Genomic DNA, 20067 nt, shown 5'->3' on the forward strand with positions numbered 1-20067 from the left:
GCCACTCGTGTGAAAACCTCAGTTCCAAACACTAGTTTATTACACACCAAGTAATGACTCTGAATATGAAAATGAGGGCATTGAAGGAACCCACGGTGACAATATCTCCTTTACGGGCAAAAGTGGCTTCAAAGGGAGTCTCTGGAAAATGTCCAGCGACAAGGCTGGACACGGACCGCGCCACAGAACACGGTCCCGTGTCACCGGAAGTCAGCACGGGGAGAAACAAGGGAGTAAGATCTCCAAACTACTTCTAGTCACGAACAATTCAACTTGTTCCAATCGCTAAGTGGGCATATTTAAAATGTAAATAAAATAAGTAAAAAGTGGTGCACCTTGGAAGACTAAGGAAATTACATGGGATGTTAATTTTTGAAGTTATCATGTTAAGAAAACATGATGGAATCAGGCGGATAATTGAAAAGTTTCTTGCTAATTGTCAACATGTCTTCATCCCCAAATGGTGTAAGAGGACACGAAAGGCTAAGGATTTCGTTCTAGACAAACATCTCTACAAAACGTGCTGTGACGTCCCCGCGGAGGCCCCTCAGCTGGACTCACGTCCCCCAGAGCCAGATCGCCGGGGCTCCAGGGCCGCGCGGACGCTGGGGGCCCCGGGCAGCCGCCGCCGCTGCCGGAACTGGCGGTCCCTTCCTGTCACTTGACGTCCATGGCCGGGCTGCTCTGTAGGCTCTCCTGCGCAGGACGGGCCGCCAAGGAGTCCGGTCTGGTCAACTTGAGCCTTCGGCCAGTCTTACCACAAAACACACTCTCGAATTCCTGAAATTGAGAAAGAACCATTAATGCTGTGAATTTACGGACTCAAACTATCTCAAAACAGACAAGGCTGGGGACGCCTGTCCAGCTCGGCGAGTGGCGGTGGGCAGCTCTTGGATCCTGGGTCGTGAGTTCAAGCCCCACGCTGGGTGTAGAGATTACTTAAGATGAATAAATAAGATTACAAAAAATTAAAAATACACCAAAGGTTGAAATTATGACCTAAACTACTTCAAAAGATGGAAACGTGTCATCCACAAACTCACGTCACCTCTTGTAAGGGGGTGTGCGGGGTGTAAACAGGGATTCAAACGTTTTTCTCAGAGTCACATTTACACCTACGATTAATTTTCCAATAATTCCTGTAATACCCATCCATATTAAAAAGGCTTCTTTACTTAAAAACAAACACCTACACTTGTGTTTTCTACCACAGTAAACTCTGCACGCTGCTTAACCATTCTCACGTGTGTGCGCGCGTTTGCCGGGCCGGCTTCCCGCAGCATCACTGCCGTCTCCCTGCAGAACTTCCGTCACCGCTAGACACACCGGGCCCATCACTACCCCGGGCACACGGCGGGAGTGATGCCAGCGGCGGGCTGGCATCAGGGGTCGGCTCTGGAAGCTGGGGCTCCCGCGGAGCCCTGTCCACCGCGGCCCTTGCTCCTGCTCCCTGCCTCTAGGCACTTAGACAAGTCCCGGGCTTCACAGCAGGGTCAGACTGGCCGTTTCCTGAGCGCACCGGGCAGCCCCAAGCTCACAAAAGATGAGAGCAAGCACATGGCCTGATCTCCTCAGCCTCTGGGAAACAAAGATCGGGGTACGTGAAATGTACAAGGTGGGAAAGGCCACGGCACGGGGGTTCCATCTCTTCAGTCAAAAGAGGATGCGGGGGGAGGGCGCCTGGGGGGGCTCAGTGGGTTAAGCCGCTGCCTTCGGCTCAGGTCATGATCTCAGGGTCCTGGGATCGAGTCCCGCATCGGGCTCCCTGCTCAGCGGGGAGCCTGCTTCCTCCTCTCTCTCTGCCTGCCTCTCTGCCCACTTGTGATCTCTCTCTGTCAAATAAATAAATAAATCTTTTAAAAAAGGACAGGGCGGAGAGGAGGAAGCCATCGTGTACTCAGCGATGTTGAGCACCACCAACCAACGTTCGGCTGGACAGCTTCTGGATCCTGACTCAGGGGAGTGGGCAGCACAGAGACGGCTGCAAGCCCTTCGGGGCGTCTGGATGCGGTGTGGCTGTTTAACCACGTGTCTACATGCAGAGATGCCCTTGAGAATGAAACCGAGAGATCTGCGGAAGGTTTTAAACCACCCACCGAGGGCCACAAGACGGGGGCACTAACAACACGCCCTTGTGTCCGAGGAACACTGGAGCTCTGTGCTCTGCTCTCCCCATGTCTGTGCATGGATACGTTTCCGTAATTTTTTTTTTTAAAGCATAACATTCTTTTTTTTTCTTTTAAGATCTTTTTTATTTATTTGACAGAGATCACAAGCAGGCAGAGAGAGAGAGAGGCAGGCTCTCCGTGGAGCAGAGAGCCGGATGCGGGGCTCGAACCTGAGACCCTGAGATCATGACCTGAGCCGAAGGCAGAGGCTTTAACCCACTGAGCCACCCAGGCACCCCTAAAGCATAACATTCTTAAAAACTAAATTTACGTTTATAGATTTTCTATTATGGTAAAAAAATATAGAGCATGAAGTTTTCCATTTCAGCCACTTTAAACGGTTTTACCCAGTGGCACTACCTGCACAGTGCCATGTGATCAGCACGGTTTCTGACTTTTCATCATCCCCCCCCACAGACACTCTGTCCCCATGAGACACGGACTGTCGCCCTCCCCCAGCACCCACCCCATGTCCCACTTTCTGCGTACGAATTGGGACCACACAGAGGTTGGCACAGGAGCTGTCCTTCCGTGAGCGGCAGCCTCGGGGGCACCCGGGCCGTGGCCGAACCACATTCTGCTGTCGGTGCACACGCTGTGCTTATCCACTCCTCTGCTGATGGGACATTTGGGGGCCTCCACGTCCAGGCTGCTGTGAACATTCCCAAACAAGTGTCCACCCGGATCCCCACCCACAAATGCAACAGCCCATCTGGCAATTCTGACTTTCTGAGAATTGTCACCCCATTTTCCACAGCAGCTGCACAGGGTTCTGCTCTGAGGCCTGCGATTCCACCTGTCTGTCTGTCCGTCTGTGCGTGCCGGCCACACCCACTGGGCGCATGCGGCAGAGCCCCGTGGTTTGATCTGCATTTCCCGGACGATCGGGGATGTTGAGCATCTGCTCACGGACCTGTGGGCCATTTGTTTATCTTCTTTGGAAGAAGGTACTCAAATCCTTTGCTGGTTTTGAATCATGTTGTCTTTGTCGCTGGGCTGTAGCGGGTTCCTCCTGGATTCACATCCACCAAGGGACACAGGAGTACCGCGCTGCACTGATAACACCAGGCCCACCAGCGGTGGCCGCAGTGCGCTTCCTGCCACCTGCACTCGGGCTATACCTGCTCAGATCTATTTTCTTCCTGAACTTTAAAGGGCTTGAGGGTCTAAGATGAGCCACATTTTGACAATTTCCTATGTATATCCTGACACTCAAAAGCCCAAAATGTAAAATATTTGCCCATATATGAGAAGGTAGAATTTACCTCTGAGAATAATAAAAAAGTAATGTAAAAGTCACAAAGAAGGAAACCGTCACTTCTGACAAAGAAAGTACTCGAGACTACGGGAACGTCGTGCACACGACAAGGTGAGCGCCGGCGTCCACCCGGCTGTGCACACTTCTGCCAGCAGTGGGGAGCCCCGGTGCGGGCTGGGTTCCCCGGGGCCCCGCACCTCCTTACCGGGGCCAGAGGCGAGCCGGCAGCCGCTGTCTCAGGGAAATGACGGAGTTTCAAGGGAGTTTTACGAGTCACAACACCCTGAGGTGACGTCTACACAAAGCTGATCGGCACGTCAGGTTTGTAAATGAGAACGCCTGATAGAAAGAGTGACTTTGGGGGGCACCTGGCTGGCTCAGCAGGAAGAACGTGTGACTCTTGACCTCGGGGTCGGAGTTTGAGCCCCAAGTTGGGTGTGGAGATGAAATAAGTAAAACCAAACTTAAAAAAAGCAAATTTCTTTCTTTCCTTTTTTTTTTTTTTTTTTAAGACTTTACTTATTTATGACAGAGAGACACAGCGGGAGAGGGAACACAAGCAGGGGGAGCTGGAGAGGGAGAAGCAGGCTCCCCGTTGAGCAGAGAGCCCGATGCAGGACTCGATCCCAGGACCCTGAGACCATGACCTGAGCTGAAGGCAGCGGCTCCACCAACTGAGCCCCCCAGGTGTCCCGAGAGCAAGGGTCTGAGTCGCTATTAATGGTCCCAACCCAACAAACGCAGAGCTCACCAAATGGACAATACATGTTTTTTCCAAATAAATACAGAACTTTTAAAAACTGACCACAGAAGAGGTCACAACGAAAGTCTCAGCAAACTTTCAAGAAACTGTTTCTTTATACAGACCATCTTCGCTTATGAAAATGTAATAAATGTGAAAAACAGACCAAAAGCTTTTAAACTCAAGATGTCAGGAAGATTAAAACTACAAAAAAATAAAGAAGGTAAGCTTTCAGAGCAACATACAAGCAAATTACAACGGGAAAAAACACTACCGTGTGCCCTCCCACAAAAGCGAACAGAGCAGAACAAGGCCAGAAGCCGGGACACCCACAGCCGCCGAGAGACCAGGGCACAGATGCCCCAACTCGGAAAGGGTAGGACCAGCCCACGGGGAGCGCCCGGCAGTGAGACCTGGGACCAGGGCCGTGGCCTGGCAGTGCCTGGCCGCAGCGCTGATCCCAGGTCTCCGCAGGGAGGTTTTGCTCCTGCCGGGCCCACCCAAGCCATGTTTATACATGAGATATAAGACATGAGTTTTAACATATCTGGTCTCGGAATACATACAAAGACAGTTAACAGGTCTGCTGTGAGCTGAGTGCCGTCATCACTTACGGATGAATCATATTAATAACTCACCGCTAACAGGTACACCAGGCCAAACGTTAAATCATTTCCATTTTTGGTTTTTTATTTATTTGACAGACAAAGATCACAAGTAGGCAGAGAAGCAGGCAGAGGGAGAGGAGGAAGCAGGCTCCCTGCCAAGCAGAGAGCCGGATGCGGGGCTCGATGCGGGGCTTGATCCCAGGACCCTGGGATCATGACCTGAGCTGAAGGCAGAGGCTTTAACCCACTGAGCCACCCAGGTGCCCCTCCATTTTTGTTTTTGTTTTTTTTTAAAGATTTTGTTTATTTATCACAGAGAGAGACACAGCGAGAGAGGGACCACAAGCAGGGGGAGCTGGAGAGGGAGAAGCAGGCTCCCCGCTGAGCAGGGAGCCTGATGCGGGGCTCGATCCCAGGACCCTGGAATCATGACCTGAGCTGAAGGCAGAGGCTTAACGACTGAGCCCACCCAGGCGCCCCAAATCATCTTCAAAAATATAAAAGCTTTTCTCCAAAGAAGACATCCAGGTGGCAACAGACACATGAAAAGCTGTTCAACATCACCCGGCATCATGAGCATCATCGCGCCAGTCAGAACGGCTGGAACTGACCAGTCAGGAACGACAGACGCTGGCGAGGATGCGGAGAAAGGGGGACCCTCCCGCACCGTCGGCGGGGACGCAGGCTGGTGCGGCCACTCTGGACAACAGCACGGAGCTCCCTCAGAAAGCTGACAAGAGAGCTGCCTACGACCCAGCAATCGCTCTGCGGGTATTTCCCCCAAAGATGCGGACGCCGTGGCGCGAAGGGAGACGCGCACCGAGCGCCCAGAGCAGCGAGGTCCGCCGTAGGCGAGCTGTGCGAGGGACCGAGAAGCCCTTGCACGGACACGCGGACAGACGGGCAAGATGTGGCCACGGCGCCTCCGTCAGGGGACGAAGACCGGCTTTTGCATCGACGTGGTCGGAACCGGAGGGGATCGTGCGCGTGAACTCTGTGGAGCAGAGTCGTATGGTTTCACTCCCACGTGGAATTTAAGAAAGAAAACACAGCAGCCAAGGAAAAAAAGAGAGAAGTCAAACAAGAAACAGACTCTTGTCCCATCTGACAGCGGGCAGGAGAGCCGAGAAGGCGGGTGCGGCCCGAGACGGGAAGGTAACCCGCAGGCGAAAGCACCAGAAGGAGAAACACAGACGTGGCCGATCCCTGGAGCCTCGCTGACGCCTCCCGCGGGAATCTGCAGAACCCAGACGCGGGAGGGCGAGAGCGTCGACACCGAGAACAGAAGCTGGAGGCGGTGGACGTGAGGCCGGGCGGACAGCCGCAGGCCCCGGACTCTGCCGTGGCGAAAAGCCACTGCTCCGTTCAGGGCTACGGCCGCTCGGTGTTTTCTCCCAGACAGACTTGGCCCTCACAAAGCGGCGTTCTAAATTCTTACAAAGAACCTAATTAAATACCTCATCCCTTAAGAAAAACAAAGAAACAGACTCCGCACTCCAGAGCCCACAGACGGCCAGCAGAGCGGGCGCGGGCGGCGGCGGGGGCCGCGACGGGCAGGAAGGGGGACGCCTGTGCTGCCGACCTCCGGGCGGCGGCCGGACGTGCCCATCTGTCCTACGCCTGCCACGGACACCACCACGCTGCGCTAACTGGCTGGAATCAAGAAAAAAAGCTTTAAAAAAATGCACAAGAGCATCATTTTATTAAAATTCACAGCCTCCCTCGAACACATCACCTCAAACGCGAGCCGCAGGGTCACCGCAAGCGAGCCACTGGGAGGGAGCGGGACGCAAATGCCGCTCTGAGACGCGGTCACACGGGCGATGCCACGGTGTCCTGCGGAGACAGAGTGGGGCCGGAAACACAGCCGCGGGCCCTGCCCCGCGCGGTCCACACGCAGGAGGCTCTTTGGAAAAGGCTTCGCATAGACGCGCCAACCTCAGCTTGGTCCCTGCCAGACGCCGCGACCACAGCAGCCACACGATGGCCTGGACAGGGAGCAGTGTTGGGGTGCGCGGGGCTTGCCCCCCCAGGGCCTCAGCCGCGCTCAGCCTGACCGCCAGCACGCTGAGGCCGGCACCGGGAGCCGAGGTGCCCCCAGGGCAGAGCAGTGAAGCCAATGCTGGGAGTGCCCCGTTCTCCCTCCCGCTCACACCACGCGATCGGCCCCGCCAGGAGCCGCGCTCGCTCGCTGGAATTGCCCCTGGGACCAGACAGACAGGGTCAAGGTGGCTCTGGCTGCACTCGGGGTCCAGGTGCTCGGGCCCCAGGGCCCCATGTTGTCCCCGCTCACCCAGCCCATGGAAGAGAATCTCTTCCGCGCCTTCTGAATGCATGTGGGTTCCAGACTGTTGAACGCTATCTGCCTCTCTCTTCCTGCCTAACTCGTCTCACGTCAACCCTCCGCGAAGCTGTCATAGGGTAACGGGTGCCCGAAACCCGGGCGAGCCCCATCCGGTCCGCTGCCTGCAGCCCGGGCTGTCACTCGGATGCCGCAGGTCAGCGAACCAACCCAGGCTGGGACCATCGGTCCGTAAGTGACACGTTACAACACTAACGAGCTTTTGGTCAAAGCGAACTCAGTATCCAACACTGGATTCCAGGAAACAAAGGACCGTCGGGGGTATCTTAGGGAAAAATGGACAAAAAAATCACTTGTAGGTTTATAACATTCTGAGACTGCACCTGCCCTCATTACTGACCTTTTTGAGAGAGTCTCCGTGTCTTTCCTGAATGTACTTCAGGAACGCCGTGGTCCACTGCAGGGTGGTCGCCTTGTCCGTCTCCGCGTTGCAGAAAGGGACTAAAAGATTCAACTCGTCACAACAAATGCGGATCCTGCGCCTACAGGCAAAATCCAAAGTAATCACGCTGAGAAGCAGGCGCCAGGCCACTGCTCCTGGCCTGGCCCCTGGCACTCGGCTGCACTCCGCTGGGACGGTCCTGCTCGTGGGCCAGGAGCAAGGGCCAGGTTCAAGTCTCTAGACCAAGGACAGAGCCAAACCCCCCAAACAGGAAGCAAAATTGCGTGTGCTCTTTCCCTGGGTAGACCGTTCCTTACTCAGGAGTCACGACTCTGCTCTCCATGTGCCAAGGGACTCATCCGCAGCCACATCACGGCTTTGACCGCCAAGGGGCCCCGGCTCACAGAAGGACCACGGACCGCCCGCCTGCTAAGACCCCGAAACCCAGTCTTTTTAGAGGTAATTTTAGAGAGAACTTAAATCACAACTGGGCCTTACAATCAGACCACAGTAACACTCACAGAGGACACTCGGCGTCGCGCCACGTCCTAGAGAGGCGGACACAGGGCAGCACAGAACGCGACCCTTGCTGCCCACCTACCCGCGTGCACACGTGGAGCGGACGCGGGGATCTCGTCAGGCAAACCCAACAGCGGACGCTGATCTCCAGTCCGTGCAGGGGTCAGATCGACGTCCCCGACGAGGCACGGAGGTGAGAGGGAGCGAACCGGCAGCGTGGTGCCCTAGGGGACGGCAGGCTGCCCACCCACGGGGAAGGGTCCTCCCACGGCAGGTACCCAGGAAACGCTGATGAAATGTCAGGGTGGGAAAGCTGCCCTTTGGAGCTCACAGACGTCCTTCAGGTTGATGGAGCGTGTGCGCGTGTCCGTGTGCGCGTGCGTGTGTGAGCAGGTCTAAGAAGGACCACGGGCGGGCTAGCTAGCTGTAACACGTCCCTTAAAAAGAAATAAACTGCCTCAGGTCAGCGCCGGAGCCGGAGCTACATACCTGCCTCGCCCCGGGCTGTGCACAGGAGACTGGGGTGAACTCCCCGTCAAGGACTATGTTAACTACCTTAATTATGTTACGGAAACATCGAGTAAAAACCCAGCTGCAATACAGAGAAATTAACCACCTTTTGGTTCTACGTAAAATCTAAATAAAATTCTAAATAAAATCTGCAGATAAAACGACCTAAATAACAGTTTTAACCCCCTCCCTCCCCAACATTCTTAAAAGAAACAGGCAAAGCTGGGTGCCCCGGTGAGCAGTGCAGCGCAGCGGTCTCCCGAGGCCCGCTCACACGGCCGGCGCCTGACGGCTGCTGGGAACTGGAGCCTCGGGAAGGTTCCCAGCACCACTAGTGAGGTGCCTCACTGTGCCTAAAATGTTGGTACAAACAATACGGTTCATGCTGAGCGCTGGCTCTCCTTCTGGGGCTCACCAGGGAGGGAATGTCCCCGTGACCCGCTCTGCCAATAAAATCCTGGGGCCCTGAGTCTCTCACGAGCGTTCCCCGCTGGGAAGCTCGCCGGCCTCAGGACCAGGGGCCGAGGGAGCAGAGCGCATCTGGGAGGCGACACCCAAGAGCTCGCATCTGGCTCCCGGACTTCTCCCCAAGCACCTTGGCTAAATTTGCTGTGTCCTTTCTCTGTGATCGGTCACAGCTCTAAGTCTTCCCAGCGAATCATCAAACCTGGGGTGACCCTGGGGACCCCGGCCCACCGAGCTGAACCAAGTCAGCATCTCCTCGGCCAACTTTTCTCCACTGGGAACGCATTTAGAAAGCACTGAACTGCTGTTTCAGGAGTAGCCTGCCTAGCGTCGCCAGTAGCTGCCGTAAGCCTGCGTGTCGACAAGCAAGCACACGCGTTACCTTCTATCTCTTTCCATGCGGTTGTGCCTCTCCCTACGCTGCGACCTTCCTCCCTGGGGCCCGCTCTGGGTCTGCTCCCCGAGGTTTGCCTGCGAGGACTCCGCGGGAGGCCAAGCGCCCTGTGTGGAGCTCGAGCCTTCGCCCACGTTTTGAATCTCTCCAAGGGCTCTTCGTTCTCCACCTGTGTCCGGCTGGCGCGCTCGACTCCGGTTCCTCTTACTTACGGCTTGCTTACATAGCGCTTCTTCTTTGCAAAAGAAGGAAAGAGTGGCATTTAATTTTTTATTTTACTTAACTTGTCCCCATTAATGCCGAATGTGTTTCATGGCATTTTTCAAACCTGAACAGACACACGAGTGGGCGAAGAACGCCCAGAACTGAGCGGGAAGAGCCGTACCCACTACGGTAACCGGCACAAGCCGTTCACGCAAAGCTCCAAGCTCCAAAGCACAAAACTGAACATAAATCTGTAACTAAATTAAAACACCCCGAGCAGTGTGTGAGCAACAGACTCTTGTCCGAAGTCCCTCATGTATCAACAGGTGTTAGCTGCTGTCGGTGAACAGGGAAACCAAGAGGTTGTTTGACTTTTCTGATGTTTAGAATGGAAAAAACAAATTTTCTCCCCAGGATTTTCTTTTATACAGTCACTCTAACGGGACAGCAGGTGCTCTACCTCCCATGCTCAGAAGAGGACAAGACCTGTGTGCCCTAGGGCTCAAGGTGCGCCCAGTTGACCAGCGACTCCGCCCCTGGGAGGAGGAATCACGTCACAGCTCTTATGTGTCCCAGGGGAACACAGCAAGCCCCACCGCATCGAGGCCAGCCAGCACCTAACCCCTGTGTGCGGTGACAGGCATTCCCGAAACGCCAAATGAGACCTAAGTCTCTGTGGCCAAAGGGTCCCTCCATACAGCGTTCACATCGGGACCTGCGAGGAAGACCCGGCGCTGGGACTGTCTTGTTCCTGAAGCAAAGGAATTAGTATGTGGCTTGTGTCTCCCCCAACCCTTCACTCTGCACACGGAAGCACCTACTTCTGCATAAAAAGTCTGAACAGGGAGAAGGACCCACTGCCTGGAGGAGGCAGCACTCCGCCCCCGCCCTGCCCCCATCAGCTCTGGAAGTTAAGTTGAAAAATACTTTTGTTTGCAGGGAGAAAGGGGCTGAGAGCTCACTCTCAAGGTGAACCAAGTTCAAGCTGCCTTCAGCCGTTTCTTTCTAAAACTTTCTGAATCAGCTTATGGCCTCTTGCTGCCAACTGAAACCTTTGCCCATCTGTCTCCTAAAGCTTTTAGCAGGTTTCAGACTCCTGTCCCACTCACGAAATATAAAATAAGAAACAAAAAAACAAAAGCACAACTATTAAGTGCTTTCAGCAACTTGAAGGAAACAGAATTTATGCAAGTCTATCATTTTTCCGTTTACGGAGATCACCAGTGAGGAAAAGCAGCCCTCAAACTCAACGACGCCGTCCAAAGCATAAATATGACGTGTGAGGGCGTGGGGTGGCTCAGTCGGTTTGGCGGCCGACTCCTGATTTTGGCTCAGGTCCTGAGATCGAGCCCCACCATGGGTTCTGTGCTCAACAGGGGTCTGCCTGAGATTCTCTCTCCCCTTGCCTCTCATCCTGCTCGTGCGCTTGGTCCCTCCCTCTCAAATATAAGGAAAAATGTTTAAAAAAGAAGAGACGACTTCATGTTTATACTCGGCGTCTCGCCGTCCCCACCCTCGGCCAAGAGGCCAGCAGGACGGGGCTCCCTCTGCTTTATGGCTTACCTCCTACTTTAATCCAAACCTGCTCAGGCAAGGCTTTGTTTCTACTGCCCAAAGTCTGTTTAGTGGATTCAATTTCCTGCTGGTAACAGAAAGAGAATGCTCGAGGCAATCCAATGTCCTGATGCTTGGCAGCTTCGAGTACAGAACACGGGTTCCCAGAACCCTGGAAAGAATGAGGCGACAGCAAGTTTACCAGCGCGCACGCAAACCAAATGCCCTCCAACCGAAGCCACGGCCAAGACGGTAGCGCAATTTGAGGAACTCTGCGTACATCCAGGACTTTAAGATGTTCCCAAAGCGCAATGAACGGTCTTGATTTTAAAGCTTGATATTAAGCTCAAATGAAAGAAAAATCCTTCAGGCCTAATGAAAATAAAATCCACCTCGTACAAAAGAGCAGCCCTGGCGAGTCCCTCCCTTACCTGCGTCTGCGAGAGGCTCGAGCCCCCCGAGGCAGGGCAAGCGTTCGACGTGAACAGAGGGCATGTAAACTGCAAAGCGGTGGCGGCTGCCGCGGTTTTGTTTTTTACCAACGTTGTGCATTTGTTTTGTTGCTGATGAAGAGGGACATTCATGAACTCCGAAGGATGTCGGATAAGAGTGACCAAACTGCCAAGACAAAGGAGACGCGGAGATGCGTGAAGACCATGTGGCAGGCAAGCGGCCAAAGGCCGTGACCCCCAGCACGCTCTCCCAGCTAGCCGCCGGCGGTCTAGACAGCCCGCATCTGGCAGGATGAGCACCCCTCCTCGTGGAAACCTCTACAGAGCCAGGCTCAAGCAGCCTGGGGGTGGCCAAGCTCAAGCTTCTTCTTGGAAGGACCAGGGAGTTGGATGTCACCTGAGACCAATCTCTCTTGCTCTATTTCTGGCCATTCTCCAAAATCTGGCGACTAGGGACAAAATGGGGAAAATCCCAGGGTGGGGAGGGACAGAAAGCCGAGGACCACCCCCCACCCCTGCGCAGTTCCTCTTCAGAAGGAGAGCCGCGAGGGAGGGGCTGGCTTCCTGCAGGACACTTCCCTGCCACCAAGTCTGCCGCGTGTGTGGAGTCACCCCTAAGCTGAGTCGCGGTGGGGAGGGGACAGGCCTCTCCTGACATTTGGGTGGAAGACCTGGTGCAGGGGGTCTGGTCCTCAGAAGCGCCCGCACGCTCGGCTCGGGGCGCCGGTCCGCAGGTGCAGACGCGGGGCGCACACCGCACGCTCGCACGCGCGGCGGCGGGGTCTGCGCTGCGCACTCGCTCAGCACCGGCGGCCGGCCCCTGCCCAGAGCGCCGACCTTTCCGGTGGGCCCCGGACCCAGGCGGGTCTGCTCCCCGCGAAGACCCGGCCGGAGGAGGCTGCCCTGCCGGCGCTCTCGCGCGGAGACGCCACCTCCGCCCAGACCCGCCCCGGCCTCGTCCGCGGGGAGACCCGGGCCCCGCCGGGCGGGCGGCCGCTCCACGGGGCCTGGCCGTGTGCACCCCGCGGGCCCGCGCCCCGGCCCCGCCCGGCCTCCCAGGAGGGCGGCGGGGAGGGACACCCACTTGTTGAGCGCCACGCCGGGCTCGGGGGGCTCGGCGCCGCGCGGGGCGGCCGGCGGCTCGGCGGGGAGGCTGTTGAAGCGGTCCTCCAGGCGGACGCGCACGGCCGACTTGGCCCGCGCCTCGGGCGCGCCCTCCGCGTTCTCCTTGCCGCCGCCGTCGGGCGCCTTGGGCCGCGGCGCGCCCGCCCCGGGGCCGTCGGCGCCCGGCGTCTTCTCGGCGGGGGCGGGGGGCGCGGCGCTGGCGGCGCTGGCGGCGGCGGCGGCGGCGGGGGCGGCGGGGGCGCCCGCCTCGCTCAGCAGCATCATGCGCAGCTCCTGGAAGTCGACGTGGCCCAGGCAGGGCGCCGCGCCCGCGAAGCCGCCGTCGGCCAGCGCGGGCGGGCACAGCACCGGGTACACGGGCGCCGCGCCCCCCGCCGCCGCCGCCGCCGCCGCGGCCGCCGCCGCGGCCGCCGCCGCCGCGCCCCCCGCCGCCGCCGCCGCGAAGCCGCCCGCCGCCGCCGCCGCGCCCGGCGCCGCGGCCGCCAGGAAGGCCGAGCTGAGGCGCGCGTCGAGCTCGCCGTCGGCCGCCGCCGCCTCCATGTGCGAGTAGAGGATGTGCTGCAGCTGCGTGTACTCCACCTCCGTCATCTCCACCAGGCTCAGGTCGGTGGTCGTGAAGCTCAGCCCCGCCTCGCCCGGCGCCGCGTCCGCGCCCTCGGGGCCCGCCGGCCCGCCCGCCTGCGGCGGCTCCCGCGGCCCGGGGCCCGACATGCCGGAGCCAACGGCGGGGCGCGCGCGCGCGGCGGGGGGCCGGCGGGCACCGGGCCGGCGCGGCCTCGCCGGGCGACGTTGGGGGGCGGGAAACCGCTGGGCCCGCAGCGCGCCTGCGCCGCCCCGCCCCGCAACGGAAACCCCACCCCCTGCCCCGCGGCCCCGCCCCGGCCCCGCCCCCCCGCCAACCGCCCGGCCGCCGGCCCGCCGCGCCCCGCCCCTCCTCGCCTCCGACGGCGGTCGGCCCCGGAGCTGCGCGCGCAGGTGGGTGTGTGCGCGCGCGTGTGTGTCTCTGCGTGTGGCTGCGGAAGGTGTGCGTGTGCGTGTGCGTGTGCGTGCGTGTGGGCAGCTGGGGGTGGGGGCTCCCTCCGGGGCGGCAGGCTGCGCGCGCAGGTGAGGGGCGGGGCCGGCGGGCGCGTGCGCTGTAGCGGTTCCCAGGGCAGCCGCCTGCCGCGTGCGCTGGTGACCCGCGCCCGGGCCGGACCGCGACCGTGTGCCCGCGCGTGCGGCGCTCGTCCGCCGCGTCGGTTCTCGGAGCAGGGCCGAGGTCGGGCCCGCCGCGGTTTTCACTCGCCTCCCCCGTGTCGCAGCCCCGACGCTCCGCGGAGGGCGGCGGTCCGGGCGGGCGGAGCCGCCCCGACGGAGGAGCCCCCGGGCCGGGCCGTGGCGCGCACCGAATCGCCGGGATCGAGCCCGGAGCCGAGTCCGGTGCGGGCGCAGCGGGTCCGAGGACCCCGACGCGAAGGGCGAGCGCACGGAGCCCCGTGAAGGTCGCAGGCGTGTCCGCCGCGGCGTCCGCTCCCCGGAGGCGCAGAGCCGGCCCGGCGGAGCGTGCCCGGTCCGCGCTCGGCGTCCTGCAGACCGCGGGCGTGCGCGGCGCGAACACGGAGCGGCGACGCCCTGGCTTCGCTGCGGGGCGCGCCCCCGGTACCGCGGAGCAGACCGACCCGCGCAGCTCGGGGTCTGCCCGGCCCTCAGAGGCAGCCCCGAGGAGCCCAGAGCCCCGATGAGGGGTCAGGCCAGGCCTAGTGCGCAGCGCGGGAGGGTGTCTCCCGCCCCCGCTGCTTGCGCACGCCGCAGGGCCCTGTCCCACGCAGGCCAGACGACCCAACTCCAGAGGGACTCTGAAGACAATGACGGGAGGGCAGCGCGGCTCACATGGTCGTTGGCTACGAAGACCCATGGTGGGCCCTACAGTCCGTTGAGGTACCGGGGCCCACAGCTCACCATCCGTGGGAGCCGTGTGTCAGGAGGGCAAGTGTTGAACGTGAAACTGTTACACAAACGCGCCTTTTGTGAAACCAGCGTGACTTGATGTCAAAACCACCAAGACACTACGGGACTAGAAGACCGCAGGGCACCATCTGACGTGAACAAACATGTAAAAACTCTCAGGAGAGTCTCTGCGAATGGAATCCAATGACATTTTTGAAAAAGGATAAAACATCCTGACCAGATCGAACTTACTCCAGTGACACGAGTGTTGTTTACATTTGAAAATCAGCCCAACATCATTTATTCTATTAACAGACCAAGGCGGGGGGGAGGGGGGGGTGTTTGACGAATCTAAGATCCCTATAAAAACTCCAACTCCGCAAGCCGTGAGTAGAAGGGAATGTCCTCAACCTGACACAGGGTATCTATGAATTACCTGGAGCCAGCATCACACTTTCCAGTATGACACTGACTGCGTTCCCTGAGGATCAGAAGAAGGCCAGGACGTCGCCCGTCACCTGTGCTGCTCACTATTGTACAGGAAGCTCCACTCTGTCCGAGAAAGCACGCGGAAGAGACAGCACCAGGTTGAGAGAGAAGTACAGCTGTCTTTCCTTGCAGTAAACCTGACGCTCTATGTCAAAAAACCTTGACCTCACCATGGTCACGGAATAGAAGAAGAGCATTCAGATATCAATGTCTCCCGGGCGCCTGGGCGGCTCAGTCGGTTGGGCATCTGCCTTCCGATGCCGGCATGGTCCCAGGATCCTGGGATCGAGCCCCGCCTCAGGCTTTCCCCTTAGTGAAGAGTCTGCTTCTCCCTCTCCTTCTGTGATTGTTCTCACTTTCATTCTCTCTGAAATAAATAAATAAAACCTTAAATCACTGTATCTTACACTCTAGCAATGAACATGTGCCCATTGGTTAAAACGCAATACCACTAACCATCACTCAAAAATATGCTTAGGTAGGGGCACCTGGGTGGCTCAGTGGATTAAGCCGCTGCCTTCGGCTCGGGTCATGATCTCGGGGTCCTGGGATCAAGCCCCGCATCGGGCTCTCTGCTCAGCAGGGAGCCTGCTTCCCCCTCTGTCTCTGCCTGCCTCTCTGCCTACTTGTGATCTTGCTCTCTGTCAAATAAAATAAATAAAATCTTTAAAAAAAAAAAAAAAAATATGCTTAGGTATAAATTCCAACAAAACACATGTTTTGAACATGTATGTTGAGTGTCAGACTGAGTATTTTCCTTAAAACTCCTCCGTGTTCTGCCTGCTCACCCTCCCTACTTTGCCCGCGGAAGCCCCTGATCGTTGTTTTCCGCCGTGTCGCCGCTATCACCCCGTGTGGAGCCCTTTTCTGATTGGCTTCTTTCACTTTGTTAGATGCAGTTAGAATTCCTCCATGTCTTCTCGGGCTCTGACGGCTCCTTTCTTTTTAGCCCTGAATAGTATTCCGTGGTCTGGATGGCCCACAGAGTGTCTGTCTGTCACCTACTGAAGGACGTCTTGGTTGCTTCTGAGATTTGGCAGTTACGAATAAAGCTGCCAAACGTCCATGTGCAGGTGTTTGTGTGGAGAAGAGTTTTCTCCTTCCTTGGATACACACCAAGGGTTTGGCTGCAGATCGCATTCTAAGCCCTTTGTAAGGAACCAGCAAACCGCCTTCCAAGCTGGCTGCCCCGGGTCGTGCTCCCACCGGTAGTGGATAAGGGCGCCTGAGGCCACACACCCTCACCAGCCTTCGGGGTCCGCGATCTGGATTTTGGTCATTTGGCCTTTTGCAGACTCCATCACCGCGCCGGCTTGGTGGCCGCATCTGCAGGGCTGGGTGGCGCTTCTGGGGCACAGCGCATGCTAGAGGTCAGCAACCAGCTTGTCTTGCTCCTGCACAGCCGGGACTCACGGATCTGGGAACCAAGAGCTGGAAATGGGGCGGCTCCTCTCACTGTTCCCTCTCCTGATCCACGAGCTGGATCTCTGCTGCCAGTTCCTGCAACGTCTGGTTCTAGAAGGCTCAGTTCCAGCGGAAGAGAGCCTCGTCCAGAGGACGCAGGGACGGTCTCACTGGGCTGTCAGCTGGGGCGGCCACCTGGCCCCGTGGGACCCTTTGTGCCAGTGAGTCAAGGGGCAAAAAAGGGACACTGTATGGGCCAGGCTGATTGGGCCTGCCTGTGAAGGGGCAGAGGGTCTGCAGGACATGCCCAGAATGCAGGAGGATTCCCAGGGCACCTCCCGGTACCCCCAAGTCCTGTGATTGAAGTCGGTGCAGAAGTACAAGGACGCAATTCAGGCGGGCTTTGCAAGTCTTCGGGGCTCCCGCCAGGCAGGGAGTCCGGCCCGGGAGCACAGACTGGGTGGTGAAGAAGGCCTAGTGGTCCGCTGTGGAGATGAGGACCACGGCAGCTGTGCTGACCTTGTCCCTGCTCGTTTTGGGAGAGACTCTCTTCTGGGATTGGCCCGTTTTCAGGATGGCTGCATCTGGTTAGGTGGAGGCGTGATTTTGCCGTTGTCCTAGTTTAGAAAATATGGTTTATTTATTTATTTATTATTTAAAAGAAATCTTGTTTATCTATTTGACAGAGAGAGAGATCACAAGCAGGCAGGGAGGCGCAGGGGGAAGCACGTTCCCTGCTGAGCAGAGAGCCCGATGCGGGGCTCAATCTAGGACCCGGAGATCAGGACCTAAGCCAAAGGCAAAGGCTTAACCCACTGAGCCACCCAGGAGCCCTGGAAACGTGGTTTAAGGAGTGTCTGAGAGCCTTCAGGGGTGCTGGGGTCGTCCTGGGGTCCGTGCTGGGGTCGTCCTGAGAGCGGGGCTGGGGGCGAGCTAGAGTCAGGGTTGGGGGCGGTGCTGGGGGCGGTGCTGGGGTCCGTGCTGGGGTCGTCTTGGGGGCGGGGCTGGGGCGAGCTAGAGTCGGGGTTGGGGGCGGTGCTGGGGTCCGTGCTGGGGTCGTCTTGGGGGCGGGGCTGGGGCGAGCTAGAGTCGGGGTTGGGGGCGGTGCTGGGGTCCGTGCTGGGGTCGTCTTGGGGGCGGGGCTGGGGCGAGCTAGAGTCGGGGTGGGGGGCGGTGCTGGGGTCCGTGCTGGGGTCGTCCTGAGGGCGGGGCTGGGGCGAGCTAGAGTTTGGGGTTGGGGGCGGGGTTGGGGGCGGTGCTGGGGGCGTGCTGGGGTCGTCCTGAGGGCGGTGCTGGGGGCGAGCTAGAGTCGGGGTTGGGGGCGGTGCTGGGGGCGGTGCTGGGGTCGTCCTGGGGGCGGGGCTGGGGGCGAGCTAGAGTCGGGGTTTGGGGGCGGTGCTGGGGGCGGTGCTGGGGGGCGTGCTGGGGTCGTCCTGGGGGCGGGGCTGGGGGCGAGCTAGAGTCGGGGTTGGGGGCGGTGCTGGGGGCGGTGCTGGGGTCGTCCTGGGGGCGGGGCTGGGGGGCGTGCTGCGGGTCGTCCTGGGGGCGGGGCTGGGGGCGAGCTAGAGTCGGGGTTGGGGGCGGTGCTGGGGGCGGTGCTGGGGTCCGTGCTGGGGTCGTCCTGAGGGCGGGGCTGGGGCGAGCTAGAGTCGGGGTTGGGGGCGGTGCTGGGGGCGGTGCTGGGGTCCGTGCTGGGGTCGTCCTGAGGGCGGGGCTGGGGGCGAGCTAGAGTCGGGGTTGGGGGCGGTGCTGGGGCGGTGGTAGGGGAGCTGCGGTGCTCCGGGCGGAGCTGGGGGCGGTGCTGAGGTCAGTGCTCGGGTTGGGGGTTCTTGCTGGGGCCGCGCTGGGGACCGCGCCGGGGCTGGCGTTTAGCTGGAGACGTCCCGGTCGGAAACCGGCGAGTCGTAGCGCGGGTGGCCTGGTGGCTCGGGATGCGCTTCCTGCGGCGGCGCGCGCTTGTGCCGGGGCCCGGCCCGCCGCGGTGACCCACGCTGTGTCCGTGGTGGCTCAGCCCCTCCGTGCTCACCGGCTATGTGCGACCTGTGGCGTTGCCCTAGGGCCGGCCGCGTGGCAGTGCGCGCGGCCGACAGCGCGGGACCAGAAGCGCAGGCGGGTGAGGCCCTGCGAGGCGCTGCGGGGAGGAGGCGATGCCGGCCGAGCGGCCTTCTTGCGGCGACGACGACGGCTGTCCGGGACACCGAGGCCACTCTGCCCCTTGCGACTGCCTGCCTCTGGGTTTGCGTGAGGCACGCGGGCAAAGCTCTGTTTGCAATCTCGGTTGGTTGGGCGTTTCCCCAGTGTTTTCCCTGGCGGTGCAGCCGGCAGCATCGCGCAGAGAAAGGGGCCAGAGAGTCCACCAGGAGGGCTTGTTTCTGGGGGGCCGCATCCCCCCACCGCGGCCTGTATCTTGGTTTACTTAATACCCTACTTTCAGGGGCGCCTGGGCGGCTCAGTGGGTTAAGCCGCTGCCTTCGGCTCCTGTCATGATCTCAGGGTCCTGGGATCGAGTCCCGCATCACGCTCTCTGCTCAGCGGGGAGCCTGCTTCCCCCTCTCTGCCTGTCTCTCTGCTTGTGATCTCTGTCTGTCAAATAAGTAAATAAAATATTAAAAAAAAAAAAAAAAAGACAAGGGACTCTTAAAAAACAAAACAAAAACCCTACTTTCATTTCCTCTTCTCCTGAGTGGACACTTACCACCCCAGAGACCTACAGGGAGCATTCATTCTCCGCAAACTACAAGGACTTGAACATTTTGAACAATGCAGAAAAACACAAATAATGCTTTTGATGAATACTTGATGCCTTTGGGACTCGTCCAGGATAAGACAAATAAAAAAACATATAAGAATGTGTAGAATCCCAGGGGCGCCTGGGTGGCTCAGTGGGTTGAGCCTCTGCCTTCGGCTCCGGTGATGATCCCAGGGTCCTGGGATCAAGACCCACGTCGGGCTCTCTGCTTGGTGGGGAGCCTGCTCCCCCCCCCCCCCTCTGCCTGCCTCTCTGCCTACTTGTGATCTCTGTCTGCCAAATAAATAGAATCTTAAAAAAAAAAAATTACAGAATCCCAATTTCGTGAAAGAAAAACCGGGGAAGAAGCTTCCAGGAAACCGACAAATGTTACCAACAGTCCCTGTGGGTTTCGAGTCACAGGGCCTCTCAGTGCTCCCTTTCTCCCCCCAGGGTCCTATGGTCAGTGCAAGCCACAGGCTTCACAGGGAGACCCAGCAGCCCGGGGCGGAGGTCCCCCCCCCCTCCTTCCCCTCTGAGGCCCTCAGTTGGGTTTGTCCACAGGGGCCTGTGCTTGTCCGGCCCCTCGCTCAGGGCCCCTTCAAGAGCAGTCCCTGTGGGCCTCACCCCCTACTCGCACTGCCTCTAGGCAGGTCCTTGGACTAGTGGGGTGGGGGGTGGAGCTGGGGAGGGTGCCCAGCCTCTTCAGTGTTGTCCCCGCGGAGGCCCAGCCCCTCCCAGCGCTCTGTGAACGTGCTCCTTCATACCCACTTACAG

The 20067-nt window shown here is 59.0% G+C and overlaps 1 protein-coding gene across 8 annotated transcripts; it reads right to left on the minus strand.

The window, feature by feature from the left end:
• Positions 1–18: 18 nt before the first annotated feature.
• Positions 19–13515, minus strand: TCFL5 (transcription factor like 5). Of its 8 annotated transcripts, XM_045070786.1 has the most exons (7): positions 12703–13514; positions 11598–11784; positions 11176–11338; positions 9397–9643; positions 7479–7620; positions 6512–6764; positions 5777–6429 (listed from the first exon to the last, which is right to left on the minus strand). In XM_045070786.1, the coding sequence occupies exons 1-6, from the start codon at positions 13452–13454 to the stop codon at positions 6513–6515; spliced, it is 1743 nt and encodes a 580-aa protein (XP_044926721.1). In that variant the 5' UTR covers positions 13455–13514; the 3' UTR covers positions 5777–6429; position 6512. The 8 variants fall into 8 exon arrangements, 7 of the variants coding, with proteins under 7 accessions (XP_044926724.1, XP_044926723.1, XP_044926725.1 ...); XM_045070789.1 differs by lacking the exons at positions 5777–6429; positions 6512–6764 and adding an exon at positions 19–780 and having other exon boundaries at positions 9397–9640; positions 12703–13512; XM_045070788.1 differs by lacking the exons at positions 5777–6429; positions 6512–6764 and adding an exon at positions 19–780 and having other exon boundaries at positions 12703–13511.
• Between the last annotated feature and the right edge of the window lie 6552 nt (positions 13516–20067).

The sequence above is a fragment of the Mustela putorius genome, unplaced genomic scaffold (genome assembly GCF_011764305.1).
Source record: "Mustela putorius furo isolate JIRA1106 unplaced genomic scaffold, ASM1176430v1.1 tig00003972_pilon_pilon_pilon, whole genome shotgun sequence".
Classification (NCBI taxonomy): domain Eukaryota; kingdom Metazoa; phylum Chordata; class Mammalia; order Carnivora; family Mustelidae; genus Mustela; species Mustela putorius.

Coding starts and splice junctions, on each gene's coding strand:
- TCFL5 (XM_045070786.1), bottom strand. CDS start 13,454: ATGTCGGGCCCCGGGCCGCGGGAGCCGCCGCAGGCGGGCGGGCCGGCG. Junction 7,621..9,396: donor CGCATGGAAAGAGATAGAAG/GTAACGCGTGTG, acceptor TTTTGCCTGTAG/GCGCAGGATCCGCATTTGTT. Junction 6,765..7,478: donor ACGGAGACTCTCTCAAAAAG/GTCAGTAATGAG, acceptor CTCCCTGTCCAG/GCCATCGTGTGGCTGCTGTG.